This window comes from Arachis hypogaea, chromosome 10, assembly GCF_003086295.3.
Source record: "Arachis hypogaea cultivar Tifrunner chromosome 10, arahy.Tifrunner.gnm2.J5K5, whole genome shotgun sequence".
Lineage (NCBI taxonomy): Eukaryota > Viridiplantae > Streptophyta > Magnoliopsida > Fabales > Fabaceae > Arachis > Arachis hypogaea.
In genome coordinates this window covers 31,325,513-31,351,954 of record NC_092045.1, presented here as the reverse complement: position 1 = coordinate 31,351,954, position 26,442 = coordinate 31,325,513, and the positions used below count along the sequence as shown (strand labels likewise).

Genomic DNA, 26,442 nt, shown 5'->3' with positions numbered 1-26,442 from the left:
GGATGAAAGATTTTTTTTGTCTTTCTACCCATTAGCACTATCTATGATCCAATTTTTAAAATATTTATTTCGAATTATATTCAAAATATTTTTCTGGCCAGTTCCATTTTTTACTGTTATTTTTCATAAACATTACCTGACTGACACACTTCACTCCCATTTTCATTTCGCAGATAACAAAAAAGTTTTTTGGTGTCTTGAAAACCAAAAAAGATTAATATGCCATATTTTGAAGAGTTAATTTGACATAATACACCTTTTAGGCCCATTTTATAATAATTAGAATGAGATTTGTGCAATAGGCACGGCGGTAAATTAATGATAGTATATAATAAATATTAAAATTTTATATTTTGTAGAATTAAATTAAATATGTAAATTAAAGTTAAATTTAAAAAATATTTTATTTATTTAATATAAATTATAGTACAAAAGATTTGGATATTAGAGTTGTATATACAAAATGGTATTTTTATTTGGTGGTTTGATTTTTGCATTCGTTTTAATTGATGAACTTAGCCTTCTTATGTGGCGTTCGTCCTCCTTTTTTTTATTAGTTGTTGTTAGAGTTGTTACTTTTTTCTTTTTGTGTAGGTTCTTGTGAAGACATGTTCTTTATAAATTGTTGAGTTATATATACTTTTTATTGTGTTGTTTGTTCCATCTTTATAAGTATATTTTTCTTCCGAATGTGTCTTAAATTTGTATAGTTTTCTTTTTCCTTAATCTCTTGATGGGCATATAATTTTCATCTAATGATATTAGTGTTGGCGAAATTAGTTCGTATAATCAATGAATAATTTAAATTAGAAATAAAAATGATGTCTAAAATAACTAAAATAAGTGATTTTTTTTAGTATTACCTGTTTTATTTGTTGTAATGAGTGTTGAGGTCCAGTGTTTTTTGTTGGAACAAATGTCTTGGTAAAAGTGTATTGTTTAAAACTTTCTTTAAGATTAAAATCATTTACATTGACTTCAAATATAAGTGAGGTTGTACAAATTTTTTAATTAGGGTGTTGTTTCAATGTCATTACTTTTCTAGAGTGTCATTAGATTTAAAACAGTTGTTGTATCACTTTGATCTGAAACCTTTAATTGAATTTCGAACTTAAAATAATTATTGAGTTAGTAACTCATAATTTGATAGATGGAATTATGAAAAATATATAGAGTTACTTATTGTTGAATAATGTGGCGTTTGATTACATGTGCCAAAAATGTAATTATCTCCTTTTTCATATGCTTTCTTCTTACACTTTTCACATTCAACATAATTATCTCCATTGAGTAAGTTTGAAATGGTATGTAATTCGAAAATAAATTTTTTGTGCTAAATTTAATGTTATTTAAAGAAATAGTAATAAGAGACTTATATAAGTAGTTCAAATATGAAATTTGAATATTTGTAACGTAAAATTTATTATAATTAATAATATTATTATGAAATTTGTAATATGGATGTTTATTACATTGAATGAGTTATTTATAGAAATTAATAAATTAATTATTAGAATTATAAATTTATTGTATTGTTTACAACAGTAAGATATAATAAATATATGAATATAGATTTAATGTCTTTGTAAGTTACAAATTTAGTTAGATGCTATTAATTTTTAATTAGTGTCGTTGGTAATTATTGTATTGTTTATTCTAAAATTTTGCTAAGTAAGTAATGTTGCTGATATGGCATTAGTAGAAGAAGAAAGATGTTCTAAAAGTTAAAAGTAATATGGATAAACTTATATATCTACTTTTATATATTAAGAATAGATAGATAGATAATAATGTATCTCCCTTCTGATTTACCTCTGTACATACATACTACATACATTACATGTTTATTTACACGATAATAAAAGAATAGCTCAGGATTGCAAAACATGATACAAATATTAAATAGTGTTAGCTAACACTACTTGCTATCGATCAAAACTGGAAAGGAAAGGAGCTTGGGATGATGTCCTTGGTGGAGTTGTTGCATGATTCTCATCAGGTCTTGAATTCAACGGAGAAACATGTGGCATTAGCTCAGATAATCGCACCTTTTCTTTTATGATTTTATTCTGGGCAAGAATTACCGTGCATTTCTGTTAGCTATTTTGAAAGTTGATCAAAAAGCATCATTATCTACTACTTTATCCTGCGCTTTACCTTAAACTTCAAATCTTCCTGTTGCATTTCCAGATTAGCTATCCTGTTCTTGAGCTCCTCTAGTGCCTCCTCAGCTAGAGAGGGGTCTATTTCTGACATTCGCTTTGTAAATCCTGCAGCCTGAAGTGAGCATAATAATTTGAGAGTTAAAAAACCAACCAAAATCATTTTTCGAAGTTCAAATAAATGTGTCCTAAATCTTGTCCCTATATGAAGTGAGTCATGGATCAATCATCCATATTATCATATACCAGTTACCAAGGTCACTGTCACATCATAAAATATGACATTCAGTTAAACTATTAAAAGGGGAGAGCAATAACCAAAATCATTGTCACTGACCTTCAGAACATTGGTTGACAATCTCAGTAATTGTTGTGCTAATTGTACTTTCTCTTCTTCAATCTCCTGTAGTATTTAATACATTCGAAATTTTAGACATTAATCGTCATTAGAGACTTGTGTTACACGTCTATTGTGACATAATGCTTAGGTGACTGCCTAACCTTTAGTTTTGTCATCAGACGTTGCTCCTCATTGAAATCAAAACATGGTTTCGCACCAGCAGAAGCACGAAGACGTCCAAAATCTTCCTTGACCCGTGAAACAAAGATGTTTGCCTTCCGTAGATTTGCGCTGAGTTCTTCATTCTGTAATTTTAATCTGTTGTTTTCCTCCTGTTCCGTTATTCCAATAACAGCCTCAAAATTGATTTCAAGGAAAATATGATTTCAAGAATACTTATCAAGGTAGTTCATAATCTGTTTTTATATTATATGCAATCAGTTTGTTGAAATTTAGTGGTGCAAAATCTAGATAACTATCTTGCATGGCAATAATTACATGAAACCATCCTCAAATGATTCTCTAAAGATTTGAAACCTTAACAGTGCAAATAAAATCGAATCATCCACCATCCATTAATTTCAACTAAAATGGTTAATACTACCTTAATTTTAGCATGATGATGAATACGCTGCTGAAGGTTTTGCTGACCAGACAGCTTCTTGATTTCTTCCTCCAGTTCCATTACTTTGTTTTTCTTACTTAAATTTTCCATCTGCAAAGAAAAGTGAACAATTTTGATGTAAACCGGAGAAAATTGTAATAAAAAAGAATATAAAGCATAAAAGAAATTTACCTTCAACATTTCATTCTCAGTTTTTAGTAACTGCTCTCGTTGTCGAAGGTTTTCCAATGCAATCTGTGCAGCTACTATTTCAGCTTGTTTCTTTTCCATTTCTCGCAGCCATCTGGCAGACCGTGTTTGAAAATCATAAGGATTATGTGTGAAACAGAAGCTAACAATGGTTCAAAATCTGAAACTTCAATATGAACCGCCCAAAATGAGTGAATGTTACTTACCCTTGTCTCTCTTCAATAAATTCATTCAGCTGCTTCTTTAATTTGGTAACCTCCTGTTCCTGAATTGAGCCAGAAGTTCAGATTAACTAAGTTTCAGCATAACTCATAACAAACATATATTATTATAAATTATAATTTTACCTTCTCTTGTGGCTCTAGAGTGTGAAATTGAGCTTCCTCTGCAATCTTCTGCACTTGCCCATTATCCAACAGTGACTACATTGACATGAAAATTAAAGATTAGCAGCAATGAGCAAATAGAACTATGTCCTGTTTATTAAGGAAGTACTTTATTTGCACCATGTGTTCACCACCATAAAAGTGCAGGTGCATTACGTCCTTTAAAAATTATTAATACATAATGATAGCTTAATAGCTATTTGGTTTTATACTAATAAAGTATAAATATCATAAAGTCTAGCCAATAAAAATGGCTTTGAAATATTTGAGCTTACCACATAAGAGGTCATATCTAACTTGACTCCAAGTAAATCACGTATTACATCATGGGTCATGCTCTCAGCAGCAGCAAGTCTAGCGTTCAGTGCAAATATCTGGACAAAGAAAACGATGAAATATATTTAACCAGTAACAAAGCCGAAGTCCAACAACTGTAGAATAGGAACTTCAGGTAAAAGCTACCTCTTTCTGTCTACATGCTGCCTGGGCCTCTAGTTCTTCAATGCGAAGTCTTGCAGCAGACAGCTCCTCAACTTTCTCATATTTAATCTGTTGTGCCAGGCCCAGACCAATGCACTTGAAAGGAGAACTGGAACCTCGAGACTTGGAAGCATTCTTCTCGGACTTGTTTGGCAAAGCACAGCTGGATTGTGTAGAAAGCTCCTCAGGTTTGACTTGCTCGACCATGGCTTCCAATGCTTTGAACTGGTTTAAGATAATGATACAATTATATTATATAGCTAAAAGAAATAATTAGTAATAAACTCAGAAGAAAGAATGCAAGATTGAACTCATGAACTGTATGTGCTGAGCTGGTACTGCCAAGTCATAAATTAAACTAAGATGGCATCCAAGAATATTTTACTGAATATAATTACTATATTTACTTTCTGTTTGTACTCCTTTGCCTGCGCTTCAGCATGCAAATTTAGCTCTGAAATATGAGCCTTCATTTGTACAATCTGTTGAAGACAAGTCAAGAGGGGGAAATGGAATTTGTATGTTATCATAAACTTCAATTAAAAAAACATATAAGAATAAAACATATATATAAAGCACCAGATGCAGTTAGTCATGGTCTAGAAACCTTGCCTCTTCATTCTTTCCTGCTAAATCCCTTTTGAGAACAAGTATCTGATTTAAAGCTTCTTCAAGGCTTTTCTCCTTTTCATCCAAGAATCTAAAGGAATGGAAAGAGAAATAAAATATTTTACTTCTAATTAGCATGTTGTATCCAGTTGTGTACAGTATAAAAGGTGTATATACATCCAAGGCAAACAATTGGAATAAATGCCCTCGACCTTTTCATGTCAGTATCAGCATTTCTAACATTTTGCATCTGGTCTTTCAATGCATGTAGCTCCAATTCTAGATCTTCTCTTTGCAGGCGTTGTCGTTGTGCTTCTCCTTTGATGATGTCAACCTGAATAATAATTCTTAATTTATGAGGTGAAATGGCTCTGAACTAAAGAAGCTTCCTGTGACATTAACAAAATCATTGACAACATACTTTGTTTTCCAGTACATTTACAATACTTTCCAGCTCTTCAACAGATCTCTCTAGGAGTTTCACCTCTGCTTCCTTTTCTTTAGCATAAACTTTTCGTGTTTCAGCCACCTGCAATTGTTGTCACTAATATCAGATGGGAACATGGAAGAAAACCATAACCCAAGTAGTCAACCGTATGTCACATTCACTGATGAGTTTATAAATATACCTAGTAGCTAATACAGAAAAGAAAATCAATGTATAAAAGATTCAACCAGTTCTTGTAGGTTATCAGTATCACTATTGCACTATTGCTTTGTTCCGTTCCTGCATCAAACTATGGAAGTTTGAATCAAAATATTTCCTGATTATTAATCTAAACTGCACATAAAGTTATAAACTTATGCAGGTGCTAGATTTAAAATTGTGCACCATACACACCTAAAGCTAATCATTTTACATATCTAAATGATTAGCGCATTCAACTTGATCAATAAAAACATTACCTTCTGAGCTTCTTGAGCAACTGCTGCATTAGCTTCAACTTCAGCTTCTGCTTTTTCAAGACTTTGCTTGAGGCAAATTATCTGACCCTGAAGTTGATCCCTCTCGGCAGCAACTTCATCAAGATCATCACTCAGGTTTTTAATTGTATCATTCATTTCGCCAAGAACACTGCTCATTTCCAAGATTTCATCTTCTAAGCTCTCTGTGATCTTCCTTTTTTCCTTAAGCTCATCATCAACCAATTTTCTCGTTGCCAAGCTATCCTCAATATGAGTTCTAAGATCTTGATTTTCTCTGGATTGCAACTTTAGAGCCTCACGCTCTTTAGAGAGATCCAACTCAAGAGCTGTAATGATGTCTGATTTTTCTTGCAACTTAGCTTCAAACAGTTGACAATTGGAAACAGCATCAGCAAGCTCACCTGATTTAAGAGCAAGCTCCGCTTCTAATGACTCCATTCTAGCCATCATGTCATCGATTTCATCTTTTTGGTCTTTACTGTTAGATGCTGACTCCTGCAGCAAGCTCATGTCATAGAGCAACCCTTTAATTACATCATCCTTTCTGGACACCTCAACTTGCAGTAAGCTTTGCATTCTAGTTATCTCCAAATCTCTTAGGCTCAGCTCATTCTGAAAGTTGCAAGATGAATCTTCCAACGTGCTATTTACTTTCATCAACTCTTTCTTCTGATGTTCAAGAACAGAAATGTGATGGAATGAACATGTTGATGCCACATCCTTCTCTATGAGAGCTGCAATAACTTTATCATAATCAGCTTCAAGATCCAGAATCTTAACCTGGAGTCTTTGCTTTGCTTCCTTAACTTCAACAACTTCTCTCTTCAATGCATTATTTGAACAAGTAGCATCCTTTAGAAACTCTATGTTTAGTTCAAGGGCCTTGTTTATTTCACCCATCTCTGCAATCCTTGAGACATTCAGATTTAATTCCATTAAAAAGCCCTCCCTTTCCACTCGTGCATGCTGAACTTCCCCTTTTAGAAAGGAAACTTCAACTTCCTTCCCTATGAGATCCACAATAACTCTGTCATAATCAGCTTCAAGATCTTGAACCTTATCCCAAAGTCTTTTATTTTCTTCCTTAACTTCAGAAAGTTCACCCTTCAGTGCAATATTTGAACTAGTAGCATTCTTTAGACACTCTATGTTTTGTGCAAGGGCTTTGTCAATTTCACCCAACTCTGCAATTTTTAATCTATTCTGGTTCAATTCAACTAATAGGTCCTGCCTTTCTACTTTGCGCTGCTGAACTTCTCCTTCTAGAACAGTAAACTCGACCTCCTTATCCATCAAAATTTGGTCTGCTAACTCAGTTCCTACCTGGGAAAATATTGTTTCTTTCTTCAAATGCTCAATCAGTGTAGAGTACTTGGTGAAGTTCTCCTCCACATGAGCCAAGTGATGGGACATATCTTTTAGTTCAGAAGCATGGATGAGTGATTCAAAGTCTTTCGCATACCAGTCTTCCATAAAATATTCAGCTTCAGACTCAACAGCCTCTACTTTCTGCTTCAGTTCTTTCTCTTGATCTAAAAGGGATATCACTGCATCGTTATTGCTCATGTCCAAATCTCTCATCAATATAGCAAGTTGAGATCCCATTTCATTAGACCTCTGCAACATCATCTCCTCCTGCAGCTGCAAGTCTGATATGTTTTTGGCAAACGTGTTTAGCTTCAGGGTGATCTCACCGGCTTCCTCTTCCTTCCTTGAAATACGGTCAAAACTGTGTTTGATGTCAGCCAGCAGCTTCCCTTTTAAGACTCTGCACATATCAAGCTCTTGCTTTGTCCGAAAGTTGTGTTCCTTCAAATCACTTACAATAGAGTTTGATTCAGATAAGCCGTGTGATAGCAAACCGTTTTCTGCGTGCATCCCAGTTACTGTTTCAAGTAGAATACCCATGTGACATAGATGTAAGACGGAAATAGCGGAGTCTTTCAAAACTATCTCAGACCAGATCTTCTCAAGCCATGGCTGCACAAATTTAGTAGAATACAAAAACTGGGACTTGATGCAGTGTAAGTCACTAGCTAAAGACATAAAAATTTCCTTGATGGTCAACTGTACCTCTTTGACAGCATCATCAAGCTCCACAATCAAGTTCTTTGTTTCAAGAAGATTTGACTCAACAAGGTTCTCAATCTCTTGATGCTTCGTATCAACAACAGCTTGCAAGCACTCAACCTTGATTATTAAGCTACCCTTCTCATCAAGTAATGTGACTTCTCTACCTTTAAGTCTTTCAATATCAAGCTTCATCGACTCATTAGTTATCATTAATTCATTAATTCTACCATTTGCTTCTCTCATTGCATCTTGAGCTTCTTCAAACTTAGCAAGAATACAGGACGCCTCTGAAGCTTTCTGCACTCTAATAGTGTTTGCCTCTCCAACCTCATGTTCAAGCCACTGCACCAAGAAGCAAGAAGGAAGGTTAGTGCTAGCTGCTAAGAGACCAGCGCTACTTGGAGCCATTGTGTCTGCTTGTTGGACATGCTGCCCTGACAGAAACTCTTTGACACACGTGTGCTACATGTCTATTTGTCTATTGACCAAAATATTTTAAAAAACAAATAAATAAATAAAACAAAATATCTTGACATGCCCAAACATGAATACATGTCTTACGAAGTTACGATGTCTTAACCAAAAAAAGAAAAAAGAAAAAAGAAAAATAAGAATCCTCCCCAAATATCTAATACCACAACCTTGAAACAGTACAAACACAACTAAACTTCATTTTTTAAAACAAAGTAAAATAAAATTTTTCAAACAAGAATTTCGATGGAAATTCAAAAGTCCGCTTCTTTTTTAAAGTATTTAAAATTGGCAGTCTGTAGTTTGACATCACTTACGATACCAAGATACTTTTAGAATCTTTTTAAAGGTAATTTACATAGTATATGTCTAACAAATAAATGAAGTCGCCATCTATGTTTCCCCCAGGACAGTGTGCTGGTGCTTCATAGGATTCATTGTTAATAGAGAAATGTCCATGAGAAAAACAAGCACACAAGCAAATGAAATGAAATCAAGAAAAGCAAGTGCACATAATGCTAAGAAATCTCCTTACATAGAAGAGCAGCAGCGACAGAGGTGTCACACAGAACATTTTGTTAAATTTTCAAAACAAATACCTCTTTGGTCCGGTTCCAATGGGATCCAGCTTCTTTCATACTATTTTCTAAGTCTCTGAGTTTATGGTTGAGGATATCAAGCTTGGCTTTGGAGTGCTCTTCAAAGTTGATCATAGTTGCCTGCAGGGAAAGTATCCGAGTTTTGAGGCACTCAACACTTTGCCTACTCTGCTTTTCAGACATTGACATCTCTTTTTTCTCTGCATGTAGTCTTGCCATCTCATCTTGCACTTGTTTTAAGCTTTCAAGAGCACATTCTATCTCTTTTCTCAAAAGTGTAATGGTAACATCTCTTTCACATGCATCCTTGCAGACTCTTCTGGATTTCTGGTTATCATGTCCACTTTTTGTTACCAATTCAGAGGGTAAGTCAGCCAAGTGACCTAGACGTTCTTTAGCATATGATTGACCTGAATTATTGTATCGATGTGTTTCAGAACTTGCCTGCAAGAATGCAAAATAGCAAATACTAAATAAAAAAATTCACTAAGCACAGCCATGAGTGAAAAAAAAATGTGACAACCTAAAAGTAACAAACAAAAAAGCAGCATTAGCTTACCCCAATTTCATCATTATCGTCACAAGAAGATGTGCACACATCCATTGAATTTCCGTTATCAAGATTTCCTGAAGGCTTTGCTATTGAGGCCATACATGACCTCATTGAAGAGACTCCATCTCGTAATGTTGCTAGCTGCTCCCTTGTCTTTGAAATGGCACTTTTTTCAATATCTTCAAGCTTTTGTTCCAAAGCAAAAGAATGCTCTTGCTCCTCAGACAGCTTCTGCAATAATTGATTGCATCTTTCTTGCAAATCTGTTACCTGTGTCTCAGCTTGAACAAGTGAAGCAGAGTGCTGAGCAAGTAGGGCATCCTTCCTACTGTTGGCCTCAGCTAATTCACTAAGCAGTGTATCCTTGTGCTTGAGATCTTTAAGGTAACCAAGATTCACGTCTGACATTCTATCCACAACAACAAAGGCTGCAGTTGCACAGTTAGCAGCATTTCTGAAATGGTTTTCTGCCGTTATCAACTGCTCTTCCAGCTGTGTCACAATAAATGTTTTTTCACTCAGATCTGATGTTAACTGGATAACTTCTTTCTCTTTTTCCATGCTGTCCTTCTGGTGGGCTTCAGTAATCACCATTGCTGCACTTCGTAGGGACTTCAACATGCACTCCATATCACTTCTTTTATTGCTTGCATCCTCCAAGCATCTTCTCAGTTCATCAATTAATAATTCCTTTTCAGAGATTTTTCTAACAATCATGCCAACTTGTTCAGAAATCCAGATCCTTTTATCAGGAAATGAATTGCTTATGTGGACAAGTTCATCAGAAGCATCAAGAAGTGACTCAAATCCATCAGAAAGAATCTCTCCAATCTCAGAGGTCAGTAGTTCCCACTCTTCAGCTAGTGACCTTAGGTATATATCTTTCTGCACAAGCTCTTCACGTAAACTTTGATTATCATCACCACTAGCAAGCAATCTCTCCTGCACTTCCTTCAATTCAGTTTCCAGATGCTGTATGCTCTCTCTCATTTTTGTTTCCTTCAAACGATTATCATGTACTTCATGTTGGAGCTTTGCAAGTTCTTCCTGCATACGGACAATCACCTCAACAGTTTCAGCCTCAGCCTGCCGACGGACTTCATCCATCTCTTCCTCATTAGATATTTGAAGTGCATGATCTCTTTGATAAAATATGTTCAGTTGCTTGGCTTTTTCGAGAGAGTCATGCATCCTTTTGAGTTTTACCTGTAAGGGAGACTCATTTTCAATCTCTGAACTATTTGAAAGCAAATTGTCCCTTAACTCTTTGCATGCAAATTGGTTCTTCAAGGCCCTGATTTCACATTCTTGCTTTCTCATAAGCTCCAAATAATCATTGTTCTTGTTTCTCATCTCTTCTATCTCTTGGATCGACAGAATTTGTTGAGATTCAAGAGCTTCAATAACAGATTTGGCCTCTTTCAGCTCATTGTCTGAATCTTCTAATAGTTTGCTTTTCAGCAAAAGTTTGTCCTTTTCCATCTGAAGATCCTGTTTTAAGCTGCTTTTTTGCTCCTCCAATAGAGCACGGAAAGTCCTCTCTTCCTTCAGAATAATCTTCATTATGTCTAATTCCAACTGCAAATTCAATATATCTTCTGTGAATGTATGAGTTTCAGGGTTCCCTTCAAGCTTGGGTGAAAGTGCTTGAGCTTCACGCAATGGTTCTTCAGTAGAATCCTAAAATATAGTCATTAAAAGAACAAACATTATTTTTCAAGAAAATGAAAAATCACGCATACATTTGGTACTAAAAAAATGTTAAATAAGAGGATGCTTTATCAGTTTTAAGGACTACCTTTGTGGCATTTATGTTTGTCAATCTTGGATATAGAGATTCTAATTCCCTGAAAAAATATGCAATGCAAAAATAAATAAATAAATTAGGATTCTTCCGGTCAATATTAAGGGCTCCAATCTTCGTGCATATTATGAAATGAACTTCATCAGTATTCAGTAGAACAAACCGCATACCTACTGAGTTTCGTATTCTCCTCTAAGCAATAATTTAAGTTACGCTTGCATTCTTGTAACTCATCACGTGTTTTTTTCAACTGCAATCCATAAATGAAAGTGGTCACGTATACTGCAACTTTGCAGAAGAATAAGAATGTTCATTTAATTCTAAAGGCAGGATTAAAAACCTCTAGTTCAACAGAGTCTTTTTCTTTCCCGCAGCAGTGGTTTTTCTGCAGAAATAGTAATTGGAAAATGTTAGAATGTCGTGTACATTAGTCTATAGGAGTAGCAAACTCCTAATTCGTGTTAAATTTATTTTTATTTACTTTCTGTCGAGTATCCAACATATTTCATGCTAAATAATAATTTATTATTAATAGCTATTAACTAATTTTTCTCAATTAAACTATTAAGAACTACTGAAAACAGATAGAGTGACTTGTAGATCGACAATAGCATCCTTCCTTCTTATGACTTCATGCAATACCATACTAGTAATATATTCGTTCATTGTTTATTTGTTTTCAAATGAAATATTCAAATATTCTAACGACAGCCAAAAAGGGAAAGAATTCTTTAATGACCGAAATGGAAATAATATATATCGCATCAGATAATTATCAACTGACCTGAGCTTCAATGCCATAATTTGAACTACTCAGTATGGAGTTTCTTCCATGAAATTGAAGCAGCTGCCGAAAAAAGGTTTTTCAATCACAGAAGCTTTGTAACAAGGAATCTAGAGTAGAAATTACTTATCTACCACATATCCTGGAGAAAAATGTACCTGATCCCTCAAAGTAGACACTTCAGCTAAAAGAATCTCTCTCTCCCTCTCTTCATAAAACTCTTGATATCTGTTAATGTCATCATGAGGAACTGCTAAAATCAGAGAAAATTTATACTACGAAATCTTGGGGGAAAACAATATATCACCTTTTAAGTTGGTCTAGAAGCCTGATATTCTCCACTGCAAATCGAGTAACTTCAGGATTTCGTTCAAGTTTTCCCTTGAGTATCTGAATCTCATCGGACAGAGCTTTATTCTCTTCTAACAAAACTGCATCTGTAGGCATAGAACCAGAAATCTGGGATTCCAGTCTACGAATTTTGTCTTCACGAAACCTAAGCATCATTTTGCAGCTTCTAGCATCCTCCTCTCTTTGACGAACCTAAGCAACAAAGAATCTATAGTTAAGGGTTGAACAAATATTTGAAATGTAAAACTCCAAGAGCAGGATGACCTCGTAAGAAAACTACCAAATAGTTTAATTGCTCAATCTCTGCCTCTAGTTGCTTAACAGAAGCTTCTGCCATTTGCTCCCTTCTCAAAGCTCCAGCAAGAGTTGATTCCAATGATTCTAACTGAACCACCAACAATTTTGAATATCATAAACAGAGTCATGGCATGAGACTATATTCCAATTTCATGGAGATACATAAAATAATGACTTGTATGTTGCAATTGACAAACAATAGATGCTAAATTAGCCACAAATAGTAACAGATCAGTCTATTAAAATAGTTTTCACAATTACGGGAAAATGGCAAATTCAGAGCATGCAGCCTGATCCCTTTAAGCGAGGGGGTTTTGGCAGTTAGAACAGGCCAGCACCAAGATAGAATACATCACTAGTGTGGCTAAGGGACACCATTCTGAAGAACCTATCAAAATAACCAAATTTTTCTATCTACTTCAGAAGCTTACCGATAACGCAGTACACAGAAAAATCCGAGAGTAAGAAGTACTTGAAGGACAGCAGAAAACTTATACAAGAAGAGGCTTATAATTAAGCAAAAAACTGTCACATTCAAATGGATATTCGTTAACCAAATAAAGCCAAGTGTACCTGTTTGAAGGACATTCTGATGCCATTGGATCCACAATCAATTATATTATCATCGTCATCTTGTTCATCCATATCTGATCCTGATGCATTTTCTACGCAACATTCTTCTAGAGATTGTTTTATATCTCTAGCAGATGCCAAAGAGAACGATAAAGACCTGGAGACATTCTGGCATCGTTTGAGGGTAGAGAGCTCCTCCTGCCCGCGTCCCCCAAAAACAATTAGACCGTGTAATTTTAATTTTCAAATTATTGACACACAAAGCTTACATTACAAGAAAAACAAATAACACCTTCAAAAGTCGTATTTGGTGCTGTAGAGCTATCACATCCCCAGAAGAGTCTTCATTTACCACAGCCTACAGGGACACAAACACAATTTAGAACGTGTATTTGATTATTAGAATCATGCCATTCAACATTGGTCAAAGACTCAGAGTTATCATAGAATAGAACTAACATTATTCTGAATGAGTTTTGCTCTCTGAGCAAACTTAAGTGTATTCAACGTTTCAGCGGCACAACTGCAACAGTGAAATAGGTAAGGCTACACTCTGTATCAGTTAAAATATGTAGAATTTCAAGGAAGGAAACTTAGTTCCAGGCAAAAAAAACTAACCATATAGAAGGGCTAACATTGGCAATTATCATTGTTTTTGAGTTTCCACCAAGAGAGTCCTGCATTTTGTGCCAAATATAGTAAAGAATAAGGATCAGTTTGAGAATGAAAATGTCGAAAGCAACCACTGAGTGGGATTAACCTGAAGAAGAAATGTTAGCCTAGAGTCTCTATATGGGATATGCCTCTGCTTCCCATTCGCCACATCCACTAGTATCATAATTACATGACTGTAAGATTGATTAGAAGATATCAGTTACATAAAAATAATGCACAGATAAGACAATTATATCTTTTGGAGTTCTAAATATATAAATATGCTTTAGAGAGGGGAAAAAAAAAGCTACCCCAAAGTAGATAGTGACTTATTTATGTTAGCTGCTTCCTTTAGTCGCTCACCCTCAGCACCAGAAGTTTTCTGTCTGTTATGAATGAGAACTTGGTGAGTACATGTACATAGGTATCTCAAGCTACATTTGGTACAACCACATATCAGGAACCACATTATCATGTTACCTTTCTGAACCAGCTAGATCAACCAGGTTTAGCCTAGCAAAACGGTAATTGGTTGTGGAATCTTTCTCCCATGTGCTTTCAATTACACACGTAAAAACACTGTGGGACCTACTGCTCTCTCTATTCATGTTTGTTGCTGCAACCTTTCTATTTGCCGACCCCTACATTTCATAGACACAAAATAATGGGAGAAAGTCCACGGCAGAAACAATACATACTAACGTGAAATTAAGTAAATGAGAGGAGAAATTTTGTTGGTGATGCCTCAAAAAAGAACACAACAGTACCTGAATTAGAAGCCTAAGAATGTCATTCACACTTTGAACCTCAAACTCAGATAGGTTTTCTACATAAACCCCCCTCTTGACATCCTCACGCAGCTATGTAGATAATGCAGCAAAAGTAAATATACTAAAATAGTTAAAAACTTTACAATATTTACACAACCATTAGATGATGGAAGAAACGAACTTACTAGCAAATTGGTGGATGATGGATCAAGTAGATCCGTAATCTGCTCATTGTAAATCTCTAAGAATGAACACTTGCAGTTGTATTTTAAATTTTCATCCCTTCGGCTTTCCTCTTCCTAAAATTTTAGTATAGAAGTGACAAAAGTTCTTAAAAAATGGCGGGCCAAATATTTTAGTCATAATAAAAACTAGCTTTCTTATACAAATTATAAAAAATATATATATAAAACTAGTAGCAGTGAGAGATGAATTTACGGCTTGGATCCTGGCAAACAAAAACTCAAATATTCGTGGAGTCATTCCGCGATGGGGGCTGGGGTTCACATCTAAATCTTCAATGTCACCGAGCATTGTATGTGTTTTTCCACTTCCTGTCTACATAATTGACAGACTTATTCATCATCTTATGCTTGAAAAAGAAACAAGCTGTGGTCACTTATTGTCCATTTCTAGTTATGTTATACAGCACCAAAGCATACAATTACTTTAAAAAATGCATATATTGCACACTTGAAAATTTTGGGGCAAATGTTTCAATGCGTATACACTTATACAGCCCTACAGTAAGTTAGGCATAGAAACAAGGATGCATAAAACAACTGAAAATGCCTAAGCTATGCTTGTTGTTCTTATTAAGAAAATTTGCTCCGGTTGCATCCCATTTCCTGTACAGCAGATATTCTTAACATATCCAAAGCAGGAATGACATGATGAACCTCCTAAATTATGGGGCATGAAAGGATGAAACCTTTATGCTACTGTCAGTGCAACATTACCATTTGGTAATGGCAAATCTTTGCTCACAAGCAAGCAGCATACACTATCAAGGTTTATGCGGTCATGGATAACACAGATAATAAGCGGGATCACAATTTTCAACTAAATATGAAACCAATCACAATAATGGGGTTTTGCATAACCCAGGTAAAGTACACATAGCTAACAAATGAAATGCCTATAAGTTAAATTGCTTACAAGGATGACTAACAATAACAGAATAACAATTAGACTAATCCATTCAGCATAATACCTGTCCATATGCGAACATACAACTGTTATATCCTGAAAGGCAGTTTTCTACCATTGGAAGACCAGCCATTCGAAAAATCATTTCCTACATAAAAATAAATAAATAAATAATAAAAAGAGAGAGACAGAAGAAATAAACAACTTCATCCAGTGAATCCGTGCATCAACCTCTCTTTTCAATGCTAACACACCTGGTCTACTGTTTCACATGCAACATGGTCAAATGTGAATCGAGATTCCGGTTGCCCAACCCAAGTAATGCACTGCGCACTTTCTTGCTTCAAACATCTGTTATAACCATGCATACTCCTCTCCATGCTATTGAGGGGGCGAACACGAATAATAACCTAACCAAGTTTTCGCATTAGAATTCAAAACCCCCTTCCAAAAAAAACCCAAAAAATAAATAAAAAGAGAAGCTAATTAGCTCAATTGGGATACATATCTTAATCTTACCTGTACATTGTGATTAATCCAGAAGGAAGGATCTTCCTTGAGATCAAAGTGAGGCACTTCGATAGTGTTAATAACCATTGGGGTAACAGCCGAGCTAGGAACCCCTTTATACAAGGAAATATAGCTTCCCAAGCGAGCACTGAAACTTCCATCAGCCTTACTCCGGACACTTGAGCTCGGAGGAGGCTTTGTCACACTCTTTGTCGGAGTGCTCTGCACCGAATTGCTCTCCGAACAAGCCGTGGTAGCAGCAGCAGCTCTTCCTCCAGTGCGTGTCACCCTAGGAGTGACATTACTCACAGCACCAGATCCCCTCCTCTCATCGCACATGGAAACTGCATCGTTCTTCTGATTCCATCCGAACCGGTTCTTGGACAGGACTGATCCTCCTGCTGCGTGCTTATCCGGAGTGCGAAACGGCACAGGTGGATCAGATCCTCTTGCTTTGTGGAGCTTAGAAGGAGTCCTCTCGATCTTACAAAGAGAACTCCCTTCCTGAATTGTGTTTAGTGGAGGTCTAGAACCTTCGCCGCAGCTCGAAGCAGCAGATGCGGAATCCGAAGGATCCACATTCTCGATCTCTTCGTTTTTCACTGGATTTCGGCGCGTCAACTTGGAATCTCTCAGCATTCTACCACAGAAGAACAAAAAGATCAGAAATGACGCAGTAAGCACACAAAAAGAAACAATAATAAAAACTGCAGTCTTCATTTCATACCTGAATGAGGAGTTGAAGAACAGAATCCCGTATCTGCGAATTTGAGAAATTCTGGACCTTAATTGTTTCCTGCCTGTTCAAGATGGATTATTGGAGTTTTTGCTAGGGATTTGAGATAGAACTGGATCGCTCAACATAGATCGTGTTCTAACTCGAACTCGAACTCGAACTCGAACTCATTCATGCACACGCACACAAACACTCTCTCTCTCTCACGCTAGATGTGAGGGTTTGGGGGGGCTTTGCTTTGTTTTCCGTTTGATTTGAAAATTTTGAAGTGGAATAGTAGTAATGAGAAGGGACTTACATTAAACGGCTGAGATTCGTTCTAGGATTCAAATTTGTGTACATAATCGCGGTTTCATGGTTCGAATTGCGAGGGTATTTTTGTCATTGGGAGGTGGGTTCTTGACACCGTGTTGGTTGTAAACTTGTAATTAAAGCAAGGATTCAAATTTTCAACGGCTAAGTTGGGTTGGGTTAAATTGGGTCATTGCTATATTAATTATGATTCACGTTTTTGCATTAATGGGCCACAGAGCTTAAACGAACTGTTCTCCTATGAAGTTATGAAACCTGACCCCAACAAAAAAATATTTTGTAAAATTAAGTTAGCTTGATTTAGTGATTAATTTATTATTTGGTTTAAATAAATATTGAGGATTTGAATTTTATTTTATACAATAATTTATTGATAAATAATAAACTCTTAAATATTACTTAGATCCATAATTTGTTAGATTGATAACAAAGACAAATCATAAAATTTTAATATGAATAAGCCAAATTTTATTATATTTTTTATTACATTGTAATATGGATATTATTTTTTTATCATATAATTATTGAGTTAGTTCTTTAAAAAAGTTTATCAATATATATTAAAAAAATTATAAATTCTTTTTTATAATTTTTTATAGCATGAGAGTTATATAAAAAAACATAACAATATTAATAGTACATTATGAAATTATAAAATATAGTATGTTTAGTTAAAAAATTATCACATATTTTATTAATTAAAATTAATTTTTTCAAAAATTTTAAAAATTTATAAAAAAAATTACAAACTATTAATTATATAAAAGACACAGTACTCTTATAGAATATCTTTATAAATTTTTTTTTAACAACGTAAATTTAGAAAAAAAATAAACATTTTAAAAAAAACATCTACAATGTGATTATCAAAATATAACTAATTAACAATATAAGTCATTATTAATATTTTATATTTTAATATAAATATTAAATATGTTAATATTAAAAAGCAAATGAATTTTTTTAAAAATAGATACAAAAATAATTATACAAAAAATAATTTGAAAAGTACAAAGACTTGAGAGTATGATATTAAATTGATTAAGTAAAAAATATTAGTAAATTAAATAATTGAGACATAAATCTATTATATAGTAAAAAATTATATATATATATATATATATATATATATATATATATATATAACTACTAAATTATACAATACTTTTTTTTTAAACACATATCTCATATATAAGTATAATTTTTTTAAATTTGAAAAGCCAAAACTACTACTCACCCTTTCTAAATCCATTCTTGATAAAAAATAAAATATATATATATAAATTCGTTGAAATTGAAATTTTTGTTGTATGTGTTTTATTTTTATTTTTTTTTACCACCAAAATTTGTTAGAGAGAAGATGTGAAAGATTAAGAAATAAAAGATAGAGAATTTTTTTGTTATATTTTCTACTTTTACTCTTTTTTTTTTAAGTTCTAAAAATAAAAAATAAAAAGTATTTTTAGAAAATAATATATATATATATATATATATATATATATATAAAAGAACAGTATTATAGCCCAACTTGTATATTGAGCAAAAAGGAAATGGTTAGTTCAAGAACGCCCACGCTAACGATAAGAAGCATGATCTGAATTTTATTCACATAAAATCATGTTTACATCCAATATGAATCATTGGATCTAGCTGTATTTGTTAATGGATTTTTTTCTTAATATAATAAATAAAAGACATTATTTTCATCTAAGATAATGCATAATTGTGACCTAATTTTTATTTTTTAAATTTTTATTAATTTGACTGTTTACGTTTCTAGGACTAAGATTGAAATTGAAAAATTGAAATTAAGTATTATATTTAATAATTAGAGACAGGAACAAAAATTTTAATACAGAGATAAAAAATTTTAGTTTTTTAATATTTTCAGAAAATAAAAACACAAGAAACTATAATTTTTAAAGAAAGAAACTAAAACTTTAATAATATTTTTTTAAAAAAATATTTTTATTTAATTTTTAAATTTTAAATCTATTCTCTATATTTATATTAAATCAAATATGATATTAAAATACAATTTAATATTACACATTTTATATCTAATATAATATAAATATTTAATTTAATTTTTATATCTCTGTCTTTATTTTTAAAATTCTATTTATCAATCTCAATTTCTCTTTTAAATATAATTTTATACCATCATTTGTTAAATAAACTATTGCCACCTAGTCTAATTTATCTTCCTTCATCGCTAACCCCGTTAAAAATTCAGGTAAGCACCACATTAACAAAAAGATTAGTCCAAAAAAAATTTTGAATGGCGAGTAATATAATGTATCTGTATATGTTAATTTATAGTTTTATACCTAAAATAACATCCAAATTTGAATTTGGAGGTTAGTCACTATATACGGTTAATACTTTTGACAACCAAAAAGAAAAGATACATAAGAGAGACTAAGAGTGGATATTATCACTTTTCAATTGATAATACTGTTCTTTTTTCCTATAATATTATTAAATTTCATCATAAAAACTTTTTCATCCTTATGAAAAAAATTAATATGAATAAAAAATAATTATTAAAAGTCATATAAAAATAAATTGATAATATCAAATTTGGTAGTTGCAATATCACTTTAGTTAATAACGGATTCAACTTTTCCATTTCATTATAATTATAAATAGGTTTAACTACCAAAAAAAGTCCTCAAATTATTCAAACGTCTCCAAAAAATGTATTTGAATTTTATTATTGATCAAAATATTTTCAAATAATTTAAAAATGCGACAAAAATGCTCAATAATAAATATATATTTTCAAAAAATACTTTAGAGATTGAATTTAATACCATTTTTTGCATGCATGATTATAAAAATGAGATATTATTATCTTTAAAATTTGGTGATTTTTCCGTTTTTCGTTAAGTATATAGTTTTTTTGTAATTTTTTGTTAACAACCAATAATATTTTTAAAAAATTACAAAAAAATATACTTAGTAAAAAATCACCAAATTTTAAGAATAATAATATCTCATTTTTCTAATCTTACTTGTAAAAAATTATATCAAAATTCAATTTTTAGGACATTTTTTGAAAATACATATTTACTGTCGGATATTTTTATCGTATTTTTAAATTATTTAAAGACAATTTTTATCGATAATAAAATTTAGGTGCATTTTTGTGGGAGTTTGAATAATTTAAAAATATTTTTGGTAGTTAACCTTATAAATATTTTCGTTTCGGCCGTGTAACCTACGTTCTTTAATGGGTTAAGTACTGTTTTCGTTCCTAAGGTATGGAGTGAAAATCAAATTCGTCCCCGACCGTTTTTTGTTATTAAAATTAACCCCAACATTACAAAACGTTATAAAATCGTCCTTTTGTCCATAAATAAAATTTTTCAGACAATTTTACCCTTAAACAAAAATAAAAAAATCCTCCCCCATTATCACTATCCCCTGCATCATCAGTCATCAGTCAAGTAGTTCTGGATCTCCTGAATCTGCAGATCTTTCACTTATCATCCCACCTCTACACCGCACTCTCTACCACTCTCTCCGACACCACCGGTATCCTCCCTACTCTGCTCCCGAACCTGAACGTCCTTCTCAAGAATGGACACCTACATACGCTCCCACAAATACGTATTATTATACGAAACCAAAATAATCAAATTCTTAAATTAAAAAGCTTATTACATGTACCTATTCAAAAGATCATCCTCTTGATGTTTATCTTTTTCTTTTTCTTTTTCTTTGACTTGTTCTTCTTTAGTCGGAAGCATAGCTTCATCTTGATCTTGATTATTTTCATTATCACTGGTATCGTTAAAATCATCGTCTAATTCTTTTGGTTCTTCGACTTCGAAGCCCATCCCGAAGCTTCTGGTACCCCAAATCCTGTTGCCAAGATCGAAGGCATCTTGATCATGAGGCTGATCCAAGACCTGAAGCTTCCTGCAAAGCTTGATGACTCTCTTCATATACTTGTTTTGGTACTTGTCATGATGAGCGTTGAACTCGTCCACATTCATGTTTTCCATAAATTTGATGCAGAACTCGTTGAAGTATAGTCTCTAAACCAACAAAAATCCTTTCATACAAAAGATTGTTTGTCACAAGGAACAAACCCCTAAAATTAATAACCGAAGTATTGGACCTCGGGTCGTTCTCCCTAGGAATTGTAATGAAGTGTCTTGTTATTGGTTGTGAATCATATTTGGGGTTTTTAAGATTTCGGACAAGAAATATAAATGGCAAAGAAAATAAACTAACAACTAACAAAGCTCTTGGCAAGATATGAGAACTAGAAGTCCTATCCTAGTTATCCTTCTCAATTGTGATGAGAATTGTTCATTGCTACCACTTAGTTAACCCTTACTAAAGAAAGGAAAGTCAAGTGGATAAATTGACTTGAGCCACAAGTCCTAGCCAACTCCCAAGGAAAGACTAGCTTTAGTGCACTCCAAACCAATTAGCAATCTCTCCAATTATCAATCAACAAAGGAATTAGATAACTCAAGTGTCACTAATTACTCTACCTAGGCCAAGAGGAACAAAATCTATACTATATCTAGAAGAGGCATTTCAACAAACACATAAAGTGCAATAGAAGTGAACATTATTAAATGCAAGAATTAAAGGAATCTACAACTACAAAAACAAGAGATCAACAATAGAAAAGTAAAGAAGACATATTTAGTATGAATTACCTCTTATTGAATTGGAAGAATGTAGAAGGAACAATACTAGATCTACAACAAAATATAAGAACAACATAAAGAAAATTACAATAAAAGAATGGAAGGAGAATGAATCTAACAACAAGGAATTGAGATGTAGAAGTAGAAGAAAGCAAAGATTAAAACCTAGATCTAAGAACTAATCCTAATCCTAATCCTAATTCTAGAGAGAAGTGAGAGCTTCTCTCTCTAGAAACTAATTCTAACTAATCCTAATGAGTGTGTAATGATTGGAATCCCCTTTTCTCTTTAATCCTTGGCTTTAAATAGCATCTTTGGCGCCAAAGTTGGTTGCAATTGGGCCCCACAACCCTTCAGAATTCGTTGGTTGCGAATTCATTAAAAAATCATATATCAGCACCGACGCGTACGCGCACAGCACGCGTACGCGTCCATGGGGTAATTCGCAGGTGCGCGCAAGCGCCAGGTGCGCGCAAGCGCCAGGTGCACGCGCGCGTCCATGGGCGAGTTCAACTTCTTTGACTTTTCATGATTTCTCCACTTTGCATGCTTTCCTCTTCACTCCTTTGATCCATTCCTAGCCTTTTCAATCTGAAATTACTAACAAACATATCAAGGCATCTAGTGGAATCAAAGGTGAATTGAATTTAGCTAGTTTAAGGTCTAGAAAGCATGTTTTCACATCTAAGCACAAATTAGGAGACAATCACAAAACTATGCTATTTCATTGAATAAATATGGGTAAAAGGTCATAAAACCCCCTAAAATCAATACAAGATAAACCGTCAAATTGGGGTTTGTCAACCTCCCCACACTTAAACCAAGCATGTCCTCATGCTTAAACCAAGAGAAAGCAAAGGGAATGTCATTTATTCAATGGAAACTAGCTAAATGCAATCTACCTATATGCAACTATCTACATGAATGCAATTGCTTGGTCAAAATAAATCAATTCCCAAGAAGCATATATGCTCAAGGGCTAAGGACTAACAAGTCTACTCCACAATTGAATTGAGTTATTAAATATTTTTACAAACTTGCATGAAAATTATGATCATAGGTGGAAACATGTAATTGAGCATCAAACCCTCACCGGATGTATTTGCACTCTATTCACTCAAGTGTTTATGGTTGATTCACTCAATTCTCTCCTAATCATGCTTTCTAAGATTTGTTTTTCTTCTAACAATCGACATATATTTCATGCATGCATACAAGTATCATGAGGTCTTTTCTTTAGGTTGTAATGGGGCTAGGGTTAAGGTAGGATGCATATTTGGTCAAGTGAGTTTGAAGTTTGAATCTTTGATAAGCTTAAACTTCCCACCTAACCTATGACATCCTATACAATTAAGTTCTAACCTAACTACCCATTTTTCACTTTTTCACATACTTATGCATCCCTTTTCATTTCACAACACTTATGCATTGATCTTATTGAGCTTCACTTTGCTTTGGGGCATTTTGTCCCCTTTTTTATTTCTTTCTTTTTCTATTTTTTTATTTCTTTTTCTATTTTTTTATTTTTTTATTTTTCTCATTTTTTTCTTTCTATATACAAGAGCCTCAATGCATAAGGTTTTACATTTGATCAATACATGAGCATGTACCCAATTCCTAATATTTTCAATAAAAATACAAAACTACCCTTTTATTCACCCAATGTCCCAAGATTCCCACACTTAAATGATACTCACACACACTAGTCTAAGCAAATCAAAGATCCAAATTAAGGACATTTATTGTTTTTCGCTTTAGGCTTGTAATGTGCTAAAATTAAGAACAAAGTGGGTTAATCGTAGGCTCAAATTTGGCTAACAATGGAAGATAGAGGGTAAGGCTATTTGGATAAGTGAGCTAATGAAATGATGGCCTCAATCATATAAATGCATGAATACACAAAATAATGGACATAAAGAATCAAACAAATCAAAGATTACAATTATAGAAAGAGAATAATGCACACAAGAAGGAAAAATAAGTGGTTATAAGATGTAACCACACCATTAGACTCAAATCTCACTTGCTTGTGTTCTTAGCTCAAAAACATGATCCACAATATATATAATTCAAGCAAGTTTAATGAAATGGTTTTCACTCAAATCAATTGGTGCCCTATAGATAGAATTCTTGAAAATTTTCATTATTTTGACTAAGCTTATTGTGTATATATATATGCAAAAATAAGAAAATGCAAGTAAAAATCCTAAAATCCTAGAATGAAATGCAAAAGTGTTGGAATTAGAAACTTGTCACCCAAAATCGCCGACCGGTCGGACGACCTCCCCACACTTAAAAGTTTGCACCGTCCTCGGTGCACTCAAAGATGAGCAAGGGGGTACGGCGACTCTCCGGATTGCTACGTGTTCTTTCTTCCGCTTCCATGTTTGCTTGTGGTGCATTGTTCATGGAAAACAAAAATATAACACCATAAGAGGAGAAGATATAAAATCAAGGAAGCATACATTGTTGGAATGAGGTAAATCACTAGAAATGAGTGAGTGAATTAGTGTGACATTGATGACAAATAAGTGTGTGAATTCTAAATTACGCGGTTTAGAACACACATTAGCATAAAAAACTATGTCACAAAAGAAGTATGTACATCACTTATCCTAGTGTGCTTGAGATGCTTTAAGTAAACTTGTAAGGTAAAACAAGCATTAAAGAAGCATGAAAGCATTCAAGTCAAACACATATGGATGCATATGATCATGAAATACCATGCATTAAGGTAAATGCACATCATCATCCATCATCAAGAGGTTGCCTAATCACAAAATAAGGCTCAAATCACATGGTGGCCAAATCATGTAATTCAAGAAGAGTTACAAGCTCGAAGGCAATTCTCATCACTTGGTATTTTTTAAAAGATAAGCATGAAAAACTCAAGACCAAGTAGCAAAATATAACCTCAATCATAGGATCCAACAAAGATTATCTAAAAACATTAATGCTAAATTAGCATTTAGGCACTAAAGGGCAGCAATGCATAGTAAACAAAGTCAATAATCCAACACTTATGATGAAAGGAGAGAAAATAAAATGAAAACTAAACTAAAACTAACTAACAAACTAACTAACTAACTAATTAACTAACTAAAATACATGGTTATCCATGGTGTTTGGAAGTGTTGGATGAGGGGTAGAAGAAGGAAAGAGGAAAGGAGAAGGAAAGAAATGGAAAAATGAGAAGAAAAGAAATGTAGTGAAGGAAGGGCATCCACGCGTACGCGCGCATGCCGCGCGCGCGCGGATGGTTTATTTCGAGAGTGGCGCGTACGCGTCATGTGTGCATGCGCGCAAGTGGGGTTGTGCCAAAGGCACAACGTTGGCGTGGCGTAGGCATAACTCTCTGGAAAATGTATGGAATGTGGAACTTCTCAATCCACGCGTACGCACGCATGGCGCGCGTGCGTGGATGGTCCAAAATGCATGATGTGCGCGTACGCGTGAAGTGCGCGTACGCGTGGATGGTGCTCTGTTTTTCAATTTTTTTTTTGCTATGTTTTTGCACCAATCCAAGCATTCTAAACCTCCAAGCATCTACCAAAATACCATAAAACCTTATTTGACATGATAAAATACTAATTAAACTCAACCAACTAATCTAAACATGAAATTAAACTAGTTCTACTAATATGTACAAAAAAAAGAAAATGAAAGGATTTACCATGGTGGGTTGTCTCCCACCTAGCACTTTTGTTTATTGTCCTTAAGTTGGACTTATGGAGAGCTCCTCTCAAGGTGGCTTGTGCTTGTATTCATCTTGGAACTTCCACCAATACTTGGACTTCCAATAAGCTTCATTATTCAAGATTAATATTTCCAAGCTTTGATGGAGTTCTTCGCAAACCATAGGCTCCCAATGTTGATCCTCATGTGTTCCCGGATCCCATATTTTTTCTTCACACCCATCTCCAAGTTGATTATCATTAATCCATGTGGGTGGTGAGCAAGGTGAATTCTCAAAAAAGTGACCAAACATCCTTCTAGGCCCATGTACTCTAGTTATACACCAACCTTTGCTATCAAGCTTTGGACATGTGACCATAATGAACCTAGGATGATATTTCAAACCACTAACTATCTCCTTTTTACTCTTAAAGCCACAAATATATCTAAGTTGACCATCCGTTTCAAGCAAACCATATTCAAGGGGAATAATAAAGCTTGAGTATAAGGAATTTACCCACTTGAATGAGAGAGTGGATGGTGGTGGCTTGGGGAGAGGTATTTCCAATGTGCTAGTAAGCTCCATTCCCTTGTTTTCTTCCTTGATTGCCTCCACCTCCACATCACTTTCAAATTCATTGGGAGAAGGTTCTTCAAATTCAAAGGATTCTTCACCAAGAAGATTGGATGCATGATCTTCATCACCAAGGGAACTCAATTCTTGCTTCATTCTCTCCAAG

General features: G+C 33.9%; 1 protein-coding gene across 3 annotated transcripts; it reads right to left on the bottom strand.

The window, feature by feature from the left end:
• Positions 1-1,736: 1,736 nt before the first annotated feature.
• Positions 1,737-17,312, bottom strand: LOC112715517 (kinesin-like protein KIN-12D). 3 transcript variants are annotated; one of them, XM_025767294.3, is made up of 38 exons: positions 17,034-17,312; positions 16,316-16,946; positions 16,051-16,206; positions 15,861-15,944; positions 15,086-15,205; positions 14,833-14,946; positions 14,645-14,737; positions 14,358-14,518; positions 14,189-14,263; positions 13,984-14,071; positions 13,842-13,900; positions 13,683-13,746; positions 13,516-13,581; positions 13,224-13,421; positions 12,634-12,738; positions 12,310-12,545; positions 12,161-12,230; positions 12,003-12,065; positions 11,559-11,603; positions 11,389-11,468; positions 11,213-11,261; positions 9,421-11,094; positions 8,862-9,305; positions 5,698-8,133; positions 5,213-5,320; positions 5,004-5,125; positions 4,795-4,882; positions 4,590-4,664; positions 4,165-4,407; positions 3,978-4,076; positions 3,664-3,738; positions 3,523-3,581; positions 3,299-3,410; positions 3,107-3,217; positions 2,664-2,834; positions 2,500-2,565; positions 2,158-2,277; positions 1,737-2,069 (listed from the first exon to the last, which is right to left on the bottom strand). In XM_025767294.3, the coding sequence occupies exons 2-38, from the start codon at positions 16,943-16,945 to the stop codon at positions 1,926-1,928; spliced, it is 8,703 nt and encodes a 2,900-aa protein (XP_025623079.1). In that variant the 5' UTR covers position 16,946; positions 17,034-17,312; the 3' UTR covers positions 1,737-1,925. The 3 variants fall into 3 exon arrangements, 1 of the variants encoding a protein (XP_025623079.1); XR_011866560.1 differs by lacking the exons at positions 1,737-2,069; positions 2,158-2,277; positions 2,500-2,565; ... (7 more) ...; positions 4,590-4,664; positions 4,795-4,882 and adding an exon at positions 5,421-5,528 and having other exon boundaries at positions 5,109-5,125; XR_003159753.3 differs by lacking the exons at positions 1,737-2,069; positions 2,158-2,277; positions 2,500-2,565; ... (8 more) ...; positions 4,795-4,882; positions 5,004-5,125 and adding an exon at positions 5,421-5,518 and having other exon boundaries at positions 5,225-5,320.
• Positions 17,313-26,442: the final 9,130 nt, after the last annotated feature.